The sequence below is a fragment of the Rhinolophus ferrumequinum genome, chromosome 9 (assembly GCF_004115265.2).
Source record: "Rhinolophus ferrumequinum isolate MPI-CBG mRhiFer1 chromosome 9, mRhiFer1_v1.p, whole genome shotgun sequence".
In the NCBI taxonomy this organism is placed as follows: Eukaryota; Metazoa; Chordata; class Mammalia; order Chiroptera; family Rhinolophidae; genus Rhinolophus; species Rhinolophus ferrumequinum.
The window spans coordinates 70005975-70025302 of NC_046292.1; the positions used below are offsets into that span (position 1 = coordinate 70005975).

Below are 19328 nucleotides of genomic sequence, written 5' to 3' on the forward strand. Positions count from 1 at the left end.
TGTTAAAATGGAAGTCCTTCCTTGGCTCTTACTCAAAATAAAATCAAAAGTCTATCCCAAGCTCTACGAAACCCCATTAACTCTCCATCCCGTCTTCCTACCTCTCCTCTTGGGCCACTCTGCTCCCACCATCCTGGTCACAACGGTGTTTGTCAAATATGCCAAGCACACTGCTACCTCAGGTCTTTGCACTGCTTGGCCTTTAAGTCTGAAAAGCGCTTTGAGTCATCTGCATGGCTTGCCTTTTACTCCTATTAGGTCTCTGTTTAAATGCCACCTTTTAAGAAAGGCCTATGCCCACCACCCTACTCAAAAAATAGGTTACTCTCTAGTCTCCTTACACACACTGTCTTTCTTCATAGCACTTATCACCACCTGACATACAATTTTGATTAATTTTTTTCCTCCCCCCGCCCACACACGAGAATGTAAGTTTCACGAGAGCAGGGATTTTGTCTATTTGGTTCAGCATTTTATTTTCAGCATCTAGAGCAATGTCAGCATATACAAAGTGTACACAAAATATTTCCTGAATAAATAAATACAAAGAAAGATTTCAAAAGGAGTGGTTTTAGTGGAAGAGTAAGGGCAGGTATCCGATTACAAAAGGTTAAGAAATATGAAGTTATATTTGTTTCTCAATATATATTTTCTACCTCTGTCCATGGAAAGATCCTTAAAGCTATGACACCCTAACAATAGTGAGGACCCCTCACACCTGATTTTGTTCTCTAAATACTACTCCTCACTAAAAGTAACCAATATACATAATGAGGCTGGGACATCTTTTGTTTCTAAAACAAGAAAGTGTTTAGAGACTAACAGAGTCATGCTTAAAAAGATATAGGAGCCACCTTAAAAGGGCGTCTGAAGCCAAAATTGAGACTATATGAACAACAAAAATAATAACTATGTTAGGTGAAAGCATACTGAATATAATTCTATAAGTCCTTAATAATGACCCTGCTGAAAAAAAAAAGAGAATTCAAAAAAGGATCATTTCCATTAATTCCCTTCTCTAGATATCGGTAATTAAAGGGAAATGATGAAGTATTTATTTCTGTTTCCAGTAGGGTGAAGTTAGTTCCAGTCAATGAAGAATCTATTAATGAAGAAAGTCAACTAATAAATGTGTTAGAAAAATCACAATTTTTTTATCCCAAACAGAATATTTTTTTAAGAAATTTATTTTTAATTGGATTTATTTACCTTTCTATGTGTTCCATTTTAATTTATATGTTGGCTTTTTTTTACTGAATCTCTTTGAAGGTTTTTGGAGGTTGCTTTTGGGGTTATAAAATACATACCTAACTTTTCATAGTCTACTTAGAGTTAGCATTTTACAACTTAAATGTGGGAACTTTACATCTATAGAGGTCCCTTTATCCTCCCTACTTTATGTTGTAGTCACAGGTAGGTCTGGCAATTAAGTTCGCGAACTCATCTTAGAAAAAGTGCTACATACCTCATTGCTGAATATCACTAAGGTCACCTTCAAAGTACTCCCCTTGGGAAGCCACGCACTGACGCCAGTGCCTAGTCCACCCTTCAAAGCAATTTTGAAACTCTTTTTCTGGAATGGAGCTGTCGTATTACAAAGCAATTCTGAAACTCTTTTTCTGGAAGGGAGCTGTCGTCATATTACCCTTCATGTCCCGAATGTCATCAAAATGTCTTTCTTTCAATGTTTCCTTTATCTTTGGATAAAGAAAGTCAATGGGGGCCAGATCAGGTGAGTAGGGAGAGTGTTCCAATACAGTGATTTGTTTGCTGGCTAAAAACTCCCTCACAGACAGTGCTGCGTGAGCTGGTGCATTGTCGTGATACAAGAGCCATGAATTGTTGGCAAAAAGTTCAGGTCATTTTCATCTAACTTTTCAGGCAATCTTTTCAGCACCTTCAAATAGTAAACTTGGTTAACTGTTTGTCTAGTTGGTACAAATTCATACTGAATAATCCCGCTGATATAAAAAGTTTAGCAACATCGTTTTGACTCTTGATTTGGATGGAACTTTATTGGTCATGGAGAATTGGCTGACTTCCAATGTGCACTTTGACGCTTTGTTTCAGAGTAATGTTGGAACACCCATGTTTCATCACCAGTGATAACACAGCCCAAAACAATGTCCTGCCTCTCCAAAAGGTCTTGGAAAACTTTGATTCTCCTTTGCTTTTGTTCATCAGAGAGCTCCTTCAGGACCATTTCTCCACACACCTTTCTCATGCCAAGATTTTCAGTTAAGATTTTCCTGTTTCTCTTTAGATGTTTACTTGGTCTGCTATGCTTCTCACAGTCAGTCGATGATTTTGACTCACAATTCGATGAATTTTTGCAATGTTTTCAACAGTTCTGCCTGTTACTGGCCGCCCTGACCTCTCTCCATCAGTGACACGTTCTCTCCCCTCAGAAAAACATTTAATCCATTTGTACACTATCGTTTTCTTCATGGCATTATCCCCATAAACTTGGACTAACATGTCCCTGATTTCACTTCCATTCTTGCCAAGTTTAATAACAAATTTAATGTTTGTTCATTACTCTAATTCAAGCTCAGACATTCTCGTAATGGCACACAAAAACATGCAACAATAATGAACGCCACTCAGCAAAACACCACCACACGTTGACCGGAACACAGCTGTGAGACACTGATACACCAAGGTTATGAAACTTTACCAAGCTGTTTGTACAGTGCTGCCAATGTAAGTGTACGGTGGCAAGTTCGCGAACTGTCAGACCTCGTATTATATATACATATATTAAAAGCCCTATCAGATAATGTCACAATTTTTGCTTTCAACAGTCACTCCTATTTTTAAAAACCTAAGAGGATAAAAAATAGTCTATTATATTTACTCAGTATTTACCATCTCTTCTGCTCTTTCTTCATTCATGAAGTTCCCAATTTCCCTCTGATATCATTTTTGTTCAACCTAAAGAACTTGTTTTAGTATTTCTTTTAAAGTAGATATAGTGGTAAAGAATTCTCTTAGTTTCTTTTTTCATTTGAAATGTCTTTATTTTATCTTCATCACTGCAGGAGACGTTTGCTGGGTACAGAATTCTAGTTGGACAGTTCTTTTGTTTCAGTATTTTTAAAATGTTTCACGGTCTACTGAAGAGAGATCTAGAGTCATTTAAATTGTTCCCATTTGCTTAATATGTAGTTTTCTCTGATATTTTCAAGATTTTATCTTTGGTTTTCAGCAGTTTGATTATGACATATATGGGTATGGTTTTCTCTTAAGTTTATCTTGCTTGGTGGGGTTTACTGAGCTTCTCGAATCTATAAACTTATTTCTGTCACCAAATTTGGGAAGTTTTCAGGGATTATTTCTTCAAATATATTTTCTGCACCAATCTTTCTTTTTTTGGGACTCCAGTGACATGAATGTTAGGCTTTTTGGTATCATTCCATAAGCTCCTGAGACTCTGTCCATATTATTTTCCCCAATATTTCTATTTTCTGTTCATCAGATTAAATGATTTCCGTTGATCCATTTTCAAGTCCATTGACTCTCCTCTATCATTGCCATTCAACTATTGAGCGCTTTCAATGAAATTTTTGTTACTGTATTATTTAGTTCTAAAATTTTCATTTGGTTATTTTTTATTTTTTTAAATGAATTTTCAATTACAGTTGATATTCAATATTATTTTATGTTAGTTTTAGGCGTACAGCATAGTTGTTAGACATTTATATAATTTTTGAAGTGATCCCCGCAATTAGTCTAGTACCCATGTGGTACTATATGTAATTATTGCAATATTATTGATTATATTCCCTATGCTGTATTTTATGTTCTCTTGACTATTTCGTAACTATCAATTTATAGCTAATCTTCCTGCATCGTTGCAATTTTAGTACATGTGCTGCCAAAGCAAGCACCCAAATGAAATAATTTCAACATGAAAAGTATCATTATCAAATGGATGCTAAAGCTATTAGATGGAAGGTCAAGATGAACTAGAGATTCTCACGGTGCTCAAGTATCAAATATGGATTACTCAATGCTTGTAAAGGGGAACTGATTATAATAAAACAAAATCTGCCTGTCATTACTTCAATCCAGTCATCAGTCATGGCATCACTAATAATAGTGGGACAGATAAATATTATGTATTTCTTTAGGTTAATATGAAGTACACAATCTCACCTATTAAATATTCTTGCCAATATGGTTGTGCTTCATTAAAGAAGCCTTTCAATTTAGTTCCTAGTTTACAGAAAACACAAGGGACACAAAAGTTAAATGACATCATGTGAATGACCGGACAAATCCTTAAATTGGATATTCTCCATACAACTAACTTGCTCTCTTCTACATGTCAGCATATTAAAAAGAGGAATGGAATGGGCAATACTGATCTAAATGGAAAGAAATATAAGAGAATACCTGAATAAAATGCAATTAATGGTAAAACACATTTTTGGCAAACTGGCGAAATGGGAACATAGACTGGTTATTAGACACTATCACGGAATTATTGTTAAGTGCTAAAAGCAATGTGGTAAGGGAGGCAAATGCCTTTATATTATAAAGATGAATACTAAAGTATGAAAGAGTGAAATGTCATGATTTCTGTAATTTACTTTGAAATACCTAAAAAACAAAATACAAAATAACAAAATATTAACTGTTAAATCTAGACAAGCATATGGATATTTCTTTATTATTCTAATGTCTATTTTTCTGTATGTTTGAAAAATGTCACAATTGAAAATAGACAGATGAAATATGATCTGGAGCGAATGAGTATAAACTACTGTTTCCTTCACAATTCAGCTTCATAAAAGGAGAATGGAATGCTATATTGAGGAAGGTTTTGTTTTTGTTGTAAAGTTCTTGTAAGTCAGAACTCCAAAATTCATTTATATATGTTGAATAAAATGAACAATAGAAAGAGGGGTTGAAGTAAAAACAAACAAACAGAAAACAGAAGGAACAATTAATGGAGCAAGGACCTGGAAGAGATGAGAATGAAAAACATCTAGTATTCTGATTTATCATTATAAAGAACATAAATACTGAAAAGGGAAGAAAAGAAATTATGGCTAAGTCTGTATAAGCTGGAAGTTACAGGAAAAAAGTTCAGAAAGTTTAAAAATGATGGCTAATGAATTAAGAAGTAAGGTAATCTGCTGAAGAGTTAGATACGGCAAAATGGGGATGGGATCTTGAGAAGAATGGTAAGGTTTGAAATAACCACTGTGGGGAACGAGAGAATTAATCAAGGTCAATAAAAATATACATGGGATGGCACTGGAGACACAATTTCCTGCCAGCAACTTCACTAACTATGCAGTTTTCTCCAACACTCGGCTACGTGAATACAAAACATCAGAGGAGATATACTTTTTCAGACCAGAAGAACGCTATTAGACATCAGGCTAGGGATCCTGATAAAGCAGAACAGAGATAATACGAGTAAAGGAGTGAAAGAACTAGGGATTGAGAAGTTTGATAAGTAGGGTAACTGAAATTTCAGAAATAGGATTATACTGGTGATAAATAAGATCTAAAAGGAGAATCTTGTTTTCCATTAGTCTTTTCTCCCCACTTTTTCCTCCCCCACCCCGCTCTGGTTCAAGCGTTGTTTCTCAGTCTAGTTGTGTAGGACACAGCTCCCTGGCCCATGCTGGTATTATGAGCCTTGCGCTCCCCCTGGCCGAGGCAGTCAGTTGTGGTATCAGTCAGCTCAAGGCAGCTCTCGCCAGCTACCGGCCACTCAGCCTGGCCACTGGCCACTCATGGTACACGGTAGCCCATGGCAGCACACAGTAGCCCGCAGCAGCCCACAGCAGCTCACACTAACCTCTGGCTGCTCACCGCAGCCCACCTCCAGGGAGAGCCGTTGTTCACAATCTTAACTGTAGAGGGTGCAGCTCACTGGCCCATGTGGGAATTGAACCGGCGACCTCGGCATTAGGAGCATGGCGCTCCAATCACCTGACTCACCAGGCCAGCCCTTTCAATTAGTCTTTATAAAAGTAAAATAAATTCGCTTTCTAGCTAGTGTGATTTAAATATGGTTTTACCAAGAGGCAGAAATTGAGATGGCTCTTTAAGGTTTTTAACAGTTACAGCAAAAATCAGCTTTTTGGTCTATAATGTCTCAACATGACGGTGTAATGTGCTTGGTTATTAGAAATTTCACAAGTAATGTATTAACAATAATAGTTGAAGTTCATAAATTGACTTGCTTTTGCAACTAATTTTAATAACATAATTCTCACTCACTTTCTAATGTACTTTCTGGAATAGGAATGTCCATAGGAGTATGTCCTATGTGTTAATGTAATTTCGTGTTGCAGCAGCAAAGATACTGAGAACTTCCAACCTATAGTACTGTTATCATTTTAAAGCATCTTATAACCATAGAAACTAGTGTCAGAAATGCTAACTATGATGACCTCAGGCTAAAATTTATTTAAGTCCTAAAAGTTAGAAGAGTAACAGCTGTCATTCTTAATTAACACTTTTACCATATTTCAAAAATTAATATTTATGAACCAAGACTGCTTATCTTGAACTTTAATGAAATATATACCAAGAAAAGTTTCATTACAAAGTAATACACAATAAATAAAAACTTAAGTTCTTAATCCATACTTCAAGTCTTTCTTGCTGGTTATGCTAATCTTGAATTTAAATGACAGTCTGGGGTCAACTGAGAAGAAAAGAATGTCAGTGAATTGGACCACACCATAAAAGTAGTTTTTAAAATAACAGTACCCCCATAATATAGAGGGTGTCAAAAAACGTTTACACATTTTAAGGAAGGAAAACGGTATTCAAATTGTAATAGTCAATATATACTGATAACAAAAGATGAATACAAGTCACATTTGACTTCTGCAATTACAAGAGGTGCTCAAAGTAGTTACCATTAGCGTCCAGACATTTCTGATTATAGCAAACTACTGCTTGAGCAACGCTGACCAAAGTGTCCACTAGTATACATTTTTTTGGCATCCCAGTGTACTTACTAGGTTTCTAATCCTAATCAATGAGGAATGGGAAGGTAAAATAAAGGTAATCCACAATGGTCCCGTGAACTGCTATTAAGAGCATTATGAAATTCCAACATTAAATTTGTTATATTGAAACCATTACCACCAAATAAAATACTACTGTTATATAAACTAAGGAAAACTGCACTTATTACAATGTTTTACAACTCCTGCGTAATTTCCTATATGCTTCAACAAACGCTTACAACTAAAAATCAAAATATAAAACACTTACTTTTTCATTTTTTTTGAGTTATACTTGACTTGGTAAGCTGCCTGGATTAATTTGTCTGGACCACCATCAAACTGATGTGGGATGACCTTCTGAAAGTGCTAAGAAACAATGGAAAAAAAAACATAAGAACTACTTAGTGTTGTTTATTAACTAATTAATAGTAAAATCTAAAGACATTCTAAAAAAATCATGCACTGACTTACCTGTAACATTCCTTCCATGTCAAGTTGCATCAGTTCTGCCTGATTCATTTGAAGAAGTGCTACTCCTACTCGAAACACTATTTCTAAACCCTGAGAAAACAAATTACATAAAGCCAAACTAGTCTTACTCTTCCATCAACAAAAACTAATCATTCAAAAGAACAAGGTAAACAGTTAGATATCTAAACTAGAGGTTGGCAGATATTTTCTGTAAAGAGTTGGGTAGAAAATACTTTAGGCTTTGTGAGCCATATGGTCACACTCACAAATAGTCAATTCCACCATGGTAGCCCCAAAACAGACAAAGGTAACACATAAATCAGCATGACTGTGTTCCAAGGAAGCTTTATTTAAAAAAACAAGAGGAAGGACAAATTTGGCGTGTGAACCAGTACTCGAATCATAGTTTGCTGGCTTTAGGCTAACCTAATTTAGCTAGGTAATACAAATTAATTTTCCCAAGATGTAATTAATAACAATTAACATTTGGTTTAATTAAAATGTAATTAATAACAATTAATAACAATTAATAATATTTTCAGGTCACCTATCTTGACCTTCCTACCTTCTCATCCAAAATACAGAAGACAAAGGATCACTATATGTCAGTGACAATTAAAAGGACTACCTGCAATGTGTTCTTGGAATACAAGAAAATTATACTAATTACTTCTTGCTCTTTGGATAATACATGCATTACAACATATTAATTATAAGGCAAATTTTATCTCTCACTAATTCTCACTAAATCAATCAGGAGGTGATACAGAAGTTTAAAAGTGTAGGCTCCAGATTTTGACTGCCTAGATTTGAATCCTATACCTCTATGTGCTGTATCCATAGACAAGCTAGCTATTTAACATTTCTCTAAATCACAGTTTCCTCATCTATCAAATGAGGAAACGAACAGTGCCTGCTAGGGTTGTTACAGGTTTAAATGAGATTATCCATGTGAGCAGTTTAGCATGGGTCATCGGTCTCCTTTATTGTTCTCATTGCCCTGCTCTAATTAACCCAATGACTCCTTGTTCAGTCTGCCCATTAGCTTACCTCAGACATAAAGATATCAAATATCCTTGTTGCAATTGGTAGTGGAAAAGTCGTAAGAAAGATAGTCAGAAACCAGGATGATGCATACATTGAGGTATGAAAACTCTGAGACTGAAAATGTACAAAAAGCTCCGGAAGATGCTCCTAAAGAGAAGGAAAGAATCAATTAAAACATAGTAAAACTGATTATTTTATACTAGATCATTGTATATACACTAACTTAGCCTATACCAAATACAAAGATAAGATCAGGCACCAAATGGAAAAGTTAAGACGTAGAAATTGATACATTCAGGATAGTGGTTACTATGTAGGAAGAAGGAAAGAATGTGGAGTTAAGACTTTCGCTGTACATATAACATTTGATTTATTAATAAAAAAATAAAGTAAGTAAAACTTTTAAATTTGTTTCATCCTACTAGTGGGTAGATGGATGTCTGATATTTTTTAAATTATAAAATTTCAAAAACATTTTTTTAAAAGGAAAGAAACGCTATGTTGAAATACCTTCAGGTGCTATCTACCATTGACCACCTCTCCTTACCTTCCCCATCTCACTGTAAATACAGATACTTCAGCAACTCTAGTAATTCAAAACATAAATGACACATTAACCAAAAATAAACCAAAAGAGTTTAAAGGTTGATAAAAACAAGCTTAATATTTCAGGAAAAAAATTTAAGAATCATCTCAAGACCTACTTTGCATTTTTCTTTAAAATGTAAAAACATTTTACAAATTGCCTTCCTCCCACCACATAGAAAAGACAGAGGATTTAAAAATTCCTGTGGGTAAGGCTGCCAGGAAAAAGGAGACTAGTAAAAATGGATCTCAAGCCTCCTGAATCATTAACCTATATTCTTAAATTTTGCTTATCTAATTGACATTTAAGTAAATAAGAATATTTACACCATTACTTTACAGGACAATATAGTAAACTTATTTATATATAAAATATAAAAATTAAATCGAGAAAGGTAAAATATTTCAAAGGTATTTTTCACTTAATTTTGATTCTTCTCTTAACCCTCATGCAGTCACTAAACTCTGAGTCTTAAACTAGCAACATAAAAGGATTGAAACATTTTTTTTTAAATAAAGATTACAGGCTAGCAAAACATGAGATAAAAAGAAAAAGGAAAGGAAGAGGATTAAAAGAGAAGAGACAATCTCAAAGGAAATGAACTTAATGTCAGTGTCATATCATGGGCTCCTGAAAGACAGTCTATATAACAATAGTCTATGTAACTTTATGTAGTCTACATAAAGATAGTCTACATAACAATAATAGGACATAACAGGGCATAATAAAAACTCATGCATTTAGGCAATGGGGTTATGATACATTTGGCACATATGCTTAAGGTTTAAATATAAAAACCACAGTCAAGTTGCAGACTGTGATAGTGCAGATATCTGATATCTGCAGGCAATGCCTAAATGGAAAGTAGGTCTAAATTGTATATTAATTGACCAAAAATTAATCATGTGTTTAAAACACTAATTTTTTTCAACTGCTTTAACGCCTTTAACATTAAATTTGCTTAGCCGTCACTCAAACCGATGACAAAATATAATAAAGGCAATATGCCTTTTTGTTAACACTACACTTTTACCTGTATCATGCATTCAAACTGGTACATACAAAGGCCCAATTCTGCCATACTTGGTTTAAAAAGTTCACGAAGTCTATAATCTTGCATTAATTTAACAAATACACAGAAAGCTTCTTCTTCTGGCATCTACATTAGGAGAAAAAAAGCAAAGTAGGATTAATGTTCTGTGATATAGAAATAAGGTAGAGTATATTTAAACAAAGTACCCAACCAACTATAAACATTGTTTTGAATGGCCGTATAATACAATGTTAAGAGCAAGGACTAGAAATCGGAGCAAGGACTAAACCTCCCATTCTATCACTGAGAAAGAGAAATTAGATAAATTTAACAGGCTCTGAGACTAACTGCCTCACTTGCCCAATTCATTAATTCAACCAACAACGACTCTTTAGAGCTATGAACTTCTCTCTCTCTTCTCTGGGTCTATACCAGTGAACAAAATAAACACAATCTTGACTTTCAAGGAATCTGAACTTTCTAGTGGGTGGAGATAGACAATACATGGAATAAATCAATTAATGTATGTCAGGTAGTGATGAGTGCCATGGAAATAAAACCAAGCAGGAATACTGGGGAGATACACTGCTATTTCCATAGGTAGGTCAGGGAAAGTCCCTTGATAAGGAAACGTTTGAGCAGAATATTGAAGAAAGTAAGAGAGCAACAGAGGAAAGAGTCCTGGGAGAAGAATACAAAGGCCTTGAAATGGAATCAAGATTGGCATGCTCAAGAAACAGCAAATAAGGGACTACTAAATTAGGAGTAATGTTAGGTTATGGAGAAGAAATAACAGGGAACCAAATTACACAGGGCTTTAGAGGCGACTGTAAGGATTTGAACTTTTACCTTAAGTGACATGGGAAGCCTTTAGAAAGTTCTGAGCAGAAGTGATATGGTGTAAGTGTTAAAAAAAAAAAGTTGTAAAATAAGTTTTCAAAAGATCTGTAATTGGGGCTTAAAGGTAATAATTTCACATTTTATATGTAACTTACTAGCAAATTATATCAAATAAAATAATGAATGTAAAAGCTCTATAAAGAGATTCACAGATATTCACAATATTCAAGCAAAAAACATTCATCTAAATTATTAATTCATCTTTCTCAAAATGATAAAATTTTCTAATGCTCATTCACATTATACCAGTATGTCTCAAAAGAGAAAACGTCAAAGGATCTCTGTGCATTCCTGGTTTTTTTTAATTAAAATTTACTGGGGTGACGATAGTTAGTAAAATTATATAGGTTTCAGGTACACAATTCTGTATTACATCATCTATATCTCACATTGCGTGTTCACCACCCAGAGTCAGTTCTCCTTCCAACGCCATATATTTGATCCCTTTTACCCTTATCTACTATCCATCTCCCCCCTTCCCTTCTGGTAACTACTAAACTATTGTCTGTGTCTGAGTTTTTGTTTCTTTATTTGCCTTTTTCCTTTGTTGTTTTCAGTTTTATATACCACATATCAATGAAATCACATGGTTCTCAAGTTTTTCTGTGACTTATTTCGCTTAACAAAATAATCTCAAAATCCATCCATGTTGTCACAAATGGCACTATTTCATCTTTTCTTATGGCAGAGTAGTATTCCATTGTGTATATTGTGTTTCCCTGAAATTAAGACCTAGCCGGACAATCAGCTCTAATGCGTCTTTTGGAGCAAAAATTAATATAAAACCCGGTCTTATTTTACTGTAAGACCAGGTGTGATGTGATGTGATGTGATGTAATACCACGTCTTATATTAATTTTTGCTCCAAAAGACACACGAGAGCTGATTGTCCGGCTAGGTCTTATTTTCGGGGAAACACGTATGTACATTCTTCTTATTGAAGACTGCTTCTAATAACAATACATTTTTCCTGGCCCTGACACAGCCATGACAGGAGCCAAGAGTTACTCTTGTGTAATGACGAGTGGGGAAAAGAAGGAGGAGGGACACACGCTAGAACGGAGCTAATTAATTTATTTGTTTAGTATCTAATCAATTTATTTAGCAATATGCAATAGCAAAAAATAAAGGCAATTAATAGAATATGCTAATGTCAGAAAGTAAAGATGTTTAAGACTAAATCGTATACACTGATAACAATGTCATGTCAAAGGCGTACACATACTAATAAGTTTAAGAGATCCCAACATATGTTTACTATTGATCAAAAATCACTTGGCTAAATACACAAATAATATCAGCAAGGAGTATTCAAAAGTCGTAATAAGCTCTATAGGATAGTAACTATTACAGTAGATGTCAAAAGCTCACTATACTGAGGGAGAACAACACTGGAAAAGTCATAGATCAAGACCTTGTCACGTCTGTAGCTGAGAGAAACTCAGGCGTCTCCCACACCGCTGCTTGTTAGTTCCCCAGAATGCTGCTCCTGTCACCTTTGTTGTTAGAAGTCAAGGCATCTTCTGATGCTATAAGCTACAAGCTGCATATAAGTTTTCAAGGTGTTAACAATCTGAAGAATGTTGCTGCTGCTGTTGTTGTTAGAAGTTAAGACGTCTTCTGATGTTGTAAGCTGCAAGCTGCATACAAGTTTTTCAGATGCTAACAAGTTCTCAAGAAGACTAACCATGGGGAACAACACTGGAGAGGCCGGGAACCAGCCAGACCTCACCAGGTTCACAGCTGGAAGTCAGGACATCCCCTGGTGTTGTGAGATGCATGTTGTTGGAAGTCTTCAAAATGTTAGAATGATGAAAAATCACCAATGACAAATGATCAAATGATGAAATAATAATTATACTGCCAACTGAGATCAGTCTTATATGTTTCCTCAGATGTACCTTAGAGCCAAGTTTCTTGTTCCTGCCTCCCCCTCGGGAATGGCCAGTTCCGGGAGGGTCCGGCAGTTACTGACATGAATGGGGCCCATCCAGCCGAAGGGGCAATTCATCCGGATAAGCAACAAGGCCTGGCGATGTGCCTGTCACGTCATCCTGATATAACTTAGCTACTTCTTCACTTCATCTGCTGATGTGGGCGAAACAGACAGAACAAAGAGGGAATTCTCTCAACCCCTGATCAAGAATTTCTTTAACCCTAAGCTAACTACCACCTCACAGTACAGACAGAACAACAGCTTCATCTCACATATCCCCTACTCAAGAGAATGAGACCAAACAGAAAAGCAACCTCATCTCATCTCCCTTGCTCGGGAGAATGAGACCAAAGGGGGAATTTACTCAACCCCTGATCACAGCACAGAAATCACCTCACGCACAGGAACAGATAAAAGCTAATAGACAAAAGCTCACATCAACCAAAGAAGGCAAACTTTCCTCAACATCTACTCTACATCTCAGCAAAACGTGCACTTCCTTCCTTCCTCCGTACACAGCCATAATTCTTCTTAATCCTATCACGCTCTACAGCCCCATTGATTTAAGTCAGTCACTACAAGCAGCCCAACACCCCATAACTCTCAACCGACGTGGTTCTATTGCTCCCCTAATCTAGCCCCACTTCCAACCTTCCCAACACCTTTTTCACGACACTTTCTGGAACTCATAATCTGCCATCAACAAAATATCCTAACTATATCCTCAATGTCTTTATTGAACGTTCTTTCACCTTCTTCCTTCCTCTAACTGAAATCTGACTTTCCCCTAAAAATAGTTCAATACCGAAACCGTGCTCTTCCCTGACGTGGCTGTTTCTCTCCCACAGCACTGGAAGAAGCCAGGGGGTAGAGAGGTATATGTCCCTCCTTGAACCTCACTGCCACTTCCACAGCATTAACCTCTGGTTTTCTCTGAACCACATGGCAGCAGACATTACCCATTACTCGGCTTTTTTTGCAGTATCTACCAACCTCTGGGTCACCCCCACAACCTCCACTCATTTTCACGTGGACTAATGCCTTGGCCTACCACATCTCTGGCTTGCTTTGCTTCAATGATCCTGGCAGGCAGTTAGCAGTTCAGGCTCTAGAACCATACCACTTAAGGTTGCAACGCCAGTAATAGCTAGTATGTGACCTTCAGCAAATTATTCAACCTTTCTGTTGCTCAGGTTTACCATCTATCAAATGGGTAAAATAATAGTACTTATTTCACAGGGATGCAATGAAAATTCATACACATAAAGTATTTACAATGATGTGATCTTGCAGTCCTATCATATACAAACACTACCTTTTCTCTGTTCTCAACTCTCCTGTGCTCACTTTGCTGTTATACGTATCCACTCGCTAAAATCCACAATTACTTCTCTCTCTCTCTCTGTTATAATTTCAACTGCAAAACTCCACCCTTGGATAAATCTAACTCTACAACTACATCTAGGCAGCAGTAAATGGCTGTGTAAAAACAAAAACACTTAACCATGCTGGCTGGTCTCATGTTGAATTCAAGACCACTAATCTCAGTGGATCTTTAATGCTGTCTATTAATACTTTATTACCGTAATTCAGTCACCCCCATTCTCCTAGAACATTTCAAACTTTCTTATCTGTTCCCAAGCTTCCAGCACCTCCTCCCCACCTTGCTTGCTATTTCAATCTTTTTAAAAGAGAAGCAATTAAGAAAGATTCTTCCCACTCTCACACTACCACATCTACCATGCTACCTGCATCTGTACCCATTTTTATAGCCTCTAGTCTCTCTCTTCTACCTATCAGCCTGGACTTTTCCCTCAATTCCTATCTCATATTTCCAACTGCCCACTTAACATCTCCACTTGCATGTCCAACAGACATCTCAAACCACACTCCTAATTTCCTACCCTGCCATTCCGTGCCTCAAACTTCTGCACAAAAACCTATGACTCAATACTGACTTCTTTCTCTTTTACTTTACATCCAATCTATCAGTACATCCTATTGGCTCTATATTCAAAATATGTCAAGAATCAACCACTTCTCACCCCAATACCTCGTCCATAGCATCATCAAGAAAGTAGCCCATTATCTGGACAACTGCAAGAGCTTCCTCTCTGGTAACTCACTCTGCTGCCTCCCTTGTACTTCTTTCCCAACAGTCTATTCTCCATACTACATGGAGCTGCCAGAGAGATCCTTTCAAATGATTTAGAGCATTTCACTCCACTGCTCAAAACAAAAAGCCACTCTAGTGGCGTCCCATATCCTCAACAAAAGCCAAAATCCTTACAAGATCCTACATGATGTGACCTCTAACTGCTTTTCCAACCTCATCTCCCACCGCTACCTTCCCCTTTCCACATCTTTCCTCCACCCCTCACTCCAGTAACAGGGGTAATGAATCAATTAATCTCCCCCCTCTTTCTTTGTCTTACAAGGACTTCTTCTCTTCTGATCATATCAAAAAAGTTTCATCCTTTTCTGAGACAGGTTAGTTAGTATGACATCAGGCAGTCAGGAATTCCCTGGTGGACTGAGCAAAAATGAAACACTGACCAAAAACAAAATAGTGGCTTTTTTTTTTTTTTAAAGACAGACAGGCTTTTCTTTTTTCTTTTTTTTTTTTTTTAAGATTTTATTGGGGAAGGGGAACAGGACTTTATTGGGGAACAGTGTGTACTTCCAGAATTTTTTCCAAGTCAAGTTGTTGTGCCCCCAGTCGTGTAGCCGTGGAAGGCGCAGCCCAGCTCCAGGTCCAGTCGCCCTTGTTAGTTGCAGGGTGCCGTTGTTAATTGCAGGGTGCGCAGCCCACCATACCTTGCGGGAGTCAAGGAGTCCAACCGGCAACTCTGTGGTCGAGACACAGCGCTCCAACCAACTGAGCCATCCAGCCACCCAGGAGCTGAGCGGCAGCTCATTGACCTTACTCCAGCTGTGGAGGGCGCAGCCCGTTGGCCCATGCGGGAACTGAACCGGCAGCCCCGTTGCACAGAGCCCGCGGCCCAACCAACAGAGCCACTCATCCACCCCATGGCCTTTTTTTTTTTAGTTTTCAAAATAACACACTCTTCACAAAACAGAAACATCAATCATGCCCTAAGGCAGCAAAGACATTTCTTTTGAAAAGCCTCCCCCACGCTAAATAACAGAATGAATTTAATAAACACCTTACCAATAAGCACCAACACATCAGCATTCCAATATTCCCCTCCCGGTAGAAAAGAAATATAAAAGTAAAAGCCTTTTGCCTTAGCTAGTGGGCTTCCCAGTTTCAGGTACCCACTCCCACTCGGGAGCTGTAACCTTTCTCCTGCTTTTAATAAACTACCTTCCTTTACAACTCTTTGCCTCTCCCTGGACCGTGTGTCCATTCTTCAGCTTCAGGAGACATGACCCCGGCTCACACCTAGACATTGCCGGCAAATCCTACATTGCTTCCTCTCTGCAATAGCATTGATATGGGAACTGGAGGAGGTTTAAAATATGGTGCTATTTTTAAAAATAAGTTGAAATGATTGAATATAAGGACCAAAAGGAGATATAAAAGATATTATCACTGAGTCTTTCTCAATAACATTCAAACAATGGTCACAAAGGGAAAAAGTGTGAACAATCATCCAGTTGTTTTATAGTCATTCCTTTTTATTAGAAAGAGATCTGAATACTTGAGTCCTAAGAGTACCTGCCCAGTGGCTCAGGTGGTTGGAGTGCCATGCTCCTAACGCGGAGGTCGCAGATTTGATTCCCACATGGGCCAGTGAGCTGCGTCCTCTACAGCTAAGATTGTGAACAAACAGCTCTCCCTGGAGCTGGGCTGCCATGAGCAGCCGGTTGGTGTGAGCTGCTGCGGGCTGCCGTATGTTGCACAGGCTGCTGGGGGCTACCGTGTGCCGCCGTGAGCAGCAGCCAGCATGAGTGGCGGGCAACCATTGTGAGCTACCATGGGCTGCTGTGTGCTACCATGGGATACCGTGTGCTGCCGTGAGTGGCCGGCAGCCAACAACGACCAAATGATTGCTCATAATGTCAGCATGGGCCAGGGAGCTGTGTCCTACACAATTAGACTAAGAAACAACAGCTTGAACTGGAGTGGGGCGGGGGGGAGGAGGAAAAAGGGGGGGGGAAGAGTACTGTGCTGGTTCATATTTTCTCTGACACTGAGTTAGTAAGAATTCATGTCTTTTGCAAAAGTCGAAAGGGGACAATATCTACCTATTTTTATAGGACCACTAAGATATACACAAAACATATATACCCAGCACTTTTAACTACTTTAACACAACATGTACTAAATAAGCTAATGTTGTAAAAATGTTTCTAAACTAGTCGTGGGAGGCAAAATAGCATAGGGTGTAAGAGAGTAAGGTTTAGAAACAAAGAGAGGGGCTTTTGAATCTGGTTGCATAGCACTTCCTACTTTGTGGTCCTGGGATATTAAATGATTATTATTATGGTAGCGTATTAGCTGCCAGTGACAATAACAGTTAAGTACATCAATTATGAATGAGAGTATCACTACCAGCACTGCCTGCAGTGTCTTAAAGGAAAAAGTGTGATGGCCCCTTATGCTTCCTAGAGAGTTACATCAGCTGCTATAAGATTCATACCTCAAGTAAGGAAAAACTACTCTCTAGATGCTCAATAGGAATAACTATTGAATAGTAATTTTGGGGCTAATATGAAAGTAAAAGGAATAGATAGAATTGTGACAAAAATCACTGGATTGATAATAGGGATGTCTAAAGAGTTCAACAGTGAAAGGCCTACCAATCTAACCAATTATAAATTAGGAAAATCACAATTTAGCAAAAGAGCTATACCTCAACATTAACATATCTAGAATTTTTAAAAATTACAACCTAATGTCACCTAGAAATGGACAAGTATCCTGCAACAACTAGAAACAGTTCTTACGTTATAAGACAAAGTAAAAATCAGTCATTTTTATTATAAAACAGTGTCTTTGACATGAGAGTTTTGCCACTCAGAAAAGAAGTGTGTATATATTCCTGACAGTTACAGAGCTTTAAAACTCGGTGGAACTGTTGGGAAATTGAAGCAAAGCATTGAGGAAACACAGTTTGCTTTTATCTACCATGATATGTGATCTTGGGCAAGTCACTGAACTTTTACTGCAGTCTACTTTATTGCCAAAAACCATGTTAGGCTTTTACATATATTATCTCATATAACCCTCACCATGAAGCTGAAAGTATTACCTAATTAAGGCCCATAGAGAGAGGTTAAATAATCTAACCCAAGTTCATAGAACTCAGTGCAGAACTCAGATGCAAAAACCAGCCCGCATGATTCAAATCAAGTTATCCTCAAGTTTTTTTTTCAGATCATATTTTAGCTAGAGACTAAATATAGAGGACCATGGACTTCAAAAACAAATTTTAACGAGGCTGAAGAGATAACACTATATGCCATTTCCCTTCAAAGCTACAATTGTCCTGTCTCTGACATCTGAAAACATCCCATCCAAACCCACTCAAAAATAAGTCACTGCGAATGGACGTATATATTATATCCCTGGGACAGTAAAAGTGACTGAGTACCACTATTTTAGAGCCCAAAACAAGCCCTCAGTCTGTCACCATGACAAACAAAATTCCTGTTATAAATTACAAAGACATTATACAACATGAAAAAGATTTCATACCAACACTAATCATGTCCTCCTTGGTTGGGAAACAATAACTCTTCATTAAATACTGGCATATAAGTTAAGGTTTAAAAATGGATACAGGCTTTAGAAAATATTATGGTTCAAATGTAGACACCAAGAAGTTGAAATTTCATTTAGCAGTAGGATATTATTAGATGTTATTTCCAACACTGTTAATCTTTTAAAGTGCAAACTAAATATTTCTATTTAAATTTTGCCTAGACAAAAATATCTAATATCTACTTATACTTAATAAAAACAAGAACACTTTTTAAATTCTCCAGTCCAACTTTAATAAAGAAGTTAATTGGACATTTAATACTAACTTACCTGCATAAGCAACAGTCCAACTATGAAAGCACTTCCTTGACAGTAACCAACCTCACGATCCACTAAAGAATATGCCTAAAAAGTAAAAAAATATTGTTCAAAATACTTTAACACAATATATTATACCTTCTCTAAAAATCTAAAAATAGTGAATCAGGTAAATTATAAAGACCATTTATTTTTTATAAAAGTTCTTCCTTGTTTGTTGTAGATTTTATCTTACAAATATTTCAAAAGCAAATGATTTATTACATAAAATATTCTTTTCGCAATTTCCCCATTAGAAACTGATGGCTCCTAAGGACAAGAAAATAAAGGAATTTGTACTCAGGAATGTAACTGCTTAAAAATCATTTAAAATGTATACCTGA

The 19328-nt window shown here is 36.9% G+C and overlaps 1 protein-coding gene across 6 annotated transcripts in view; it reads right to left on the reverse strand.

The window, feature by feature from the left end:
- The window catches only part of EVI5 (ecotropic viral integration site 5), a 228920-nt gene that overhangs the window by 127909 nt on the left and 81683 nt on the right, over positions 1–19328 (reverse strand). For all 6 annotated transcript variants that reach the window (XM_033114161.1, XM_033114163.1, XM_033114164.1 and 3 more), the window contains exons 5-9: positions 18958–19032; positions 10121–10246; positions 8505–8648; positions 7455–7544; positions 7252–7349 (exon numbers count right to left, since the gene is read on the reverse strand). In XM_033114161.1, the coding sequence (XP_032970052.1) occupies positions 7252–7349; positions 7455–7544; positions 8505–8648; positions 10121–10246; positions 18958–19032 (533 nt within the window). The remainder of the gene's footprint in view (positions 1–7251; positions 7350–7454; positions 7545–8504; positions 8649–10120; positions 10247–18957; positions 19033–19328) is intronic.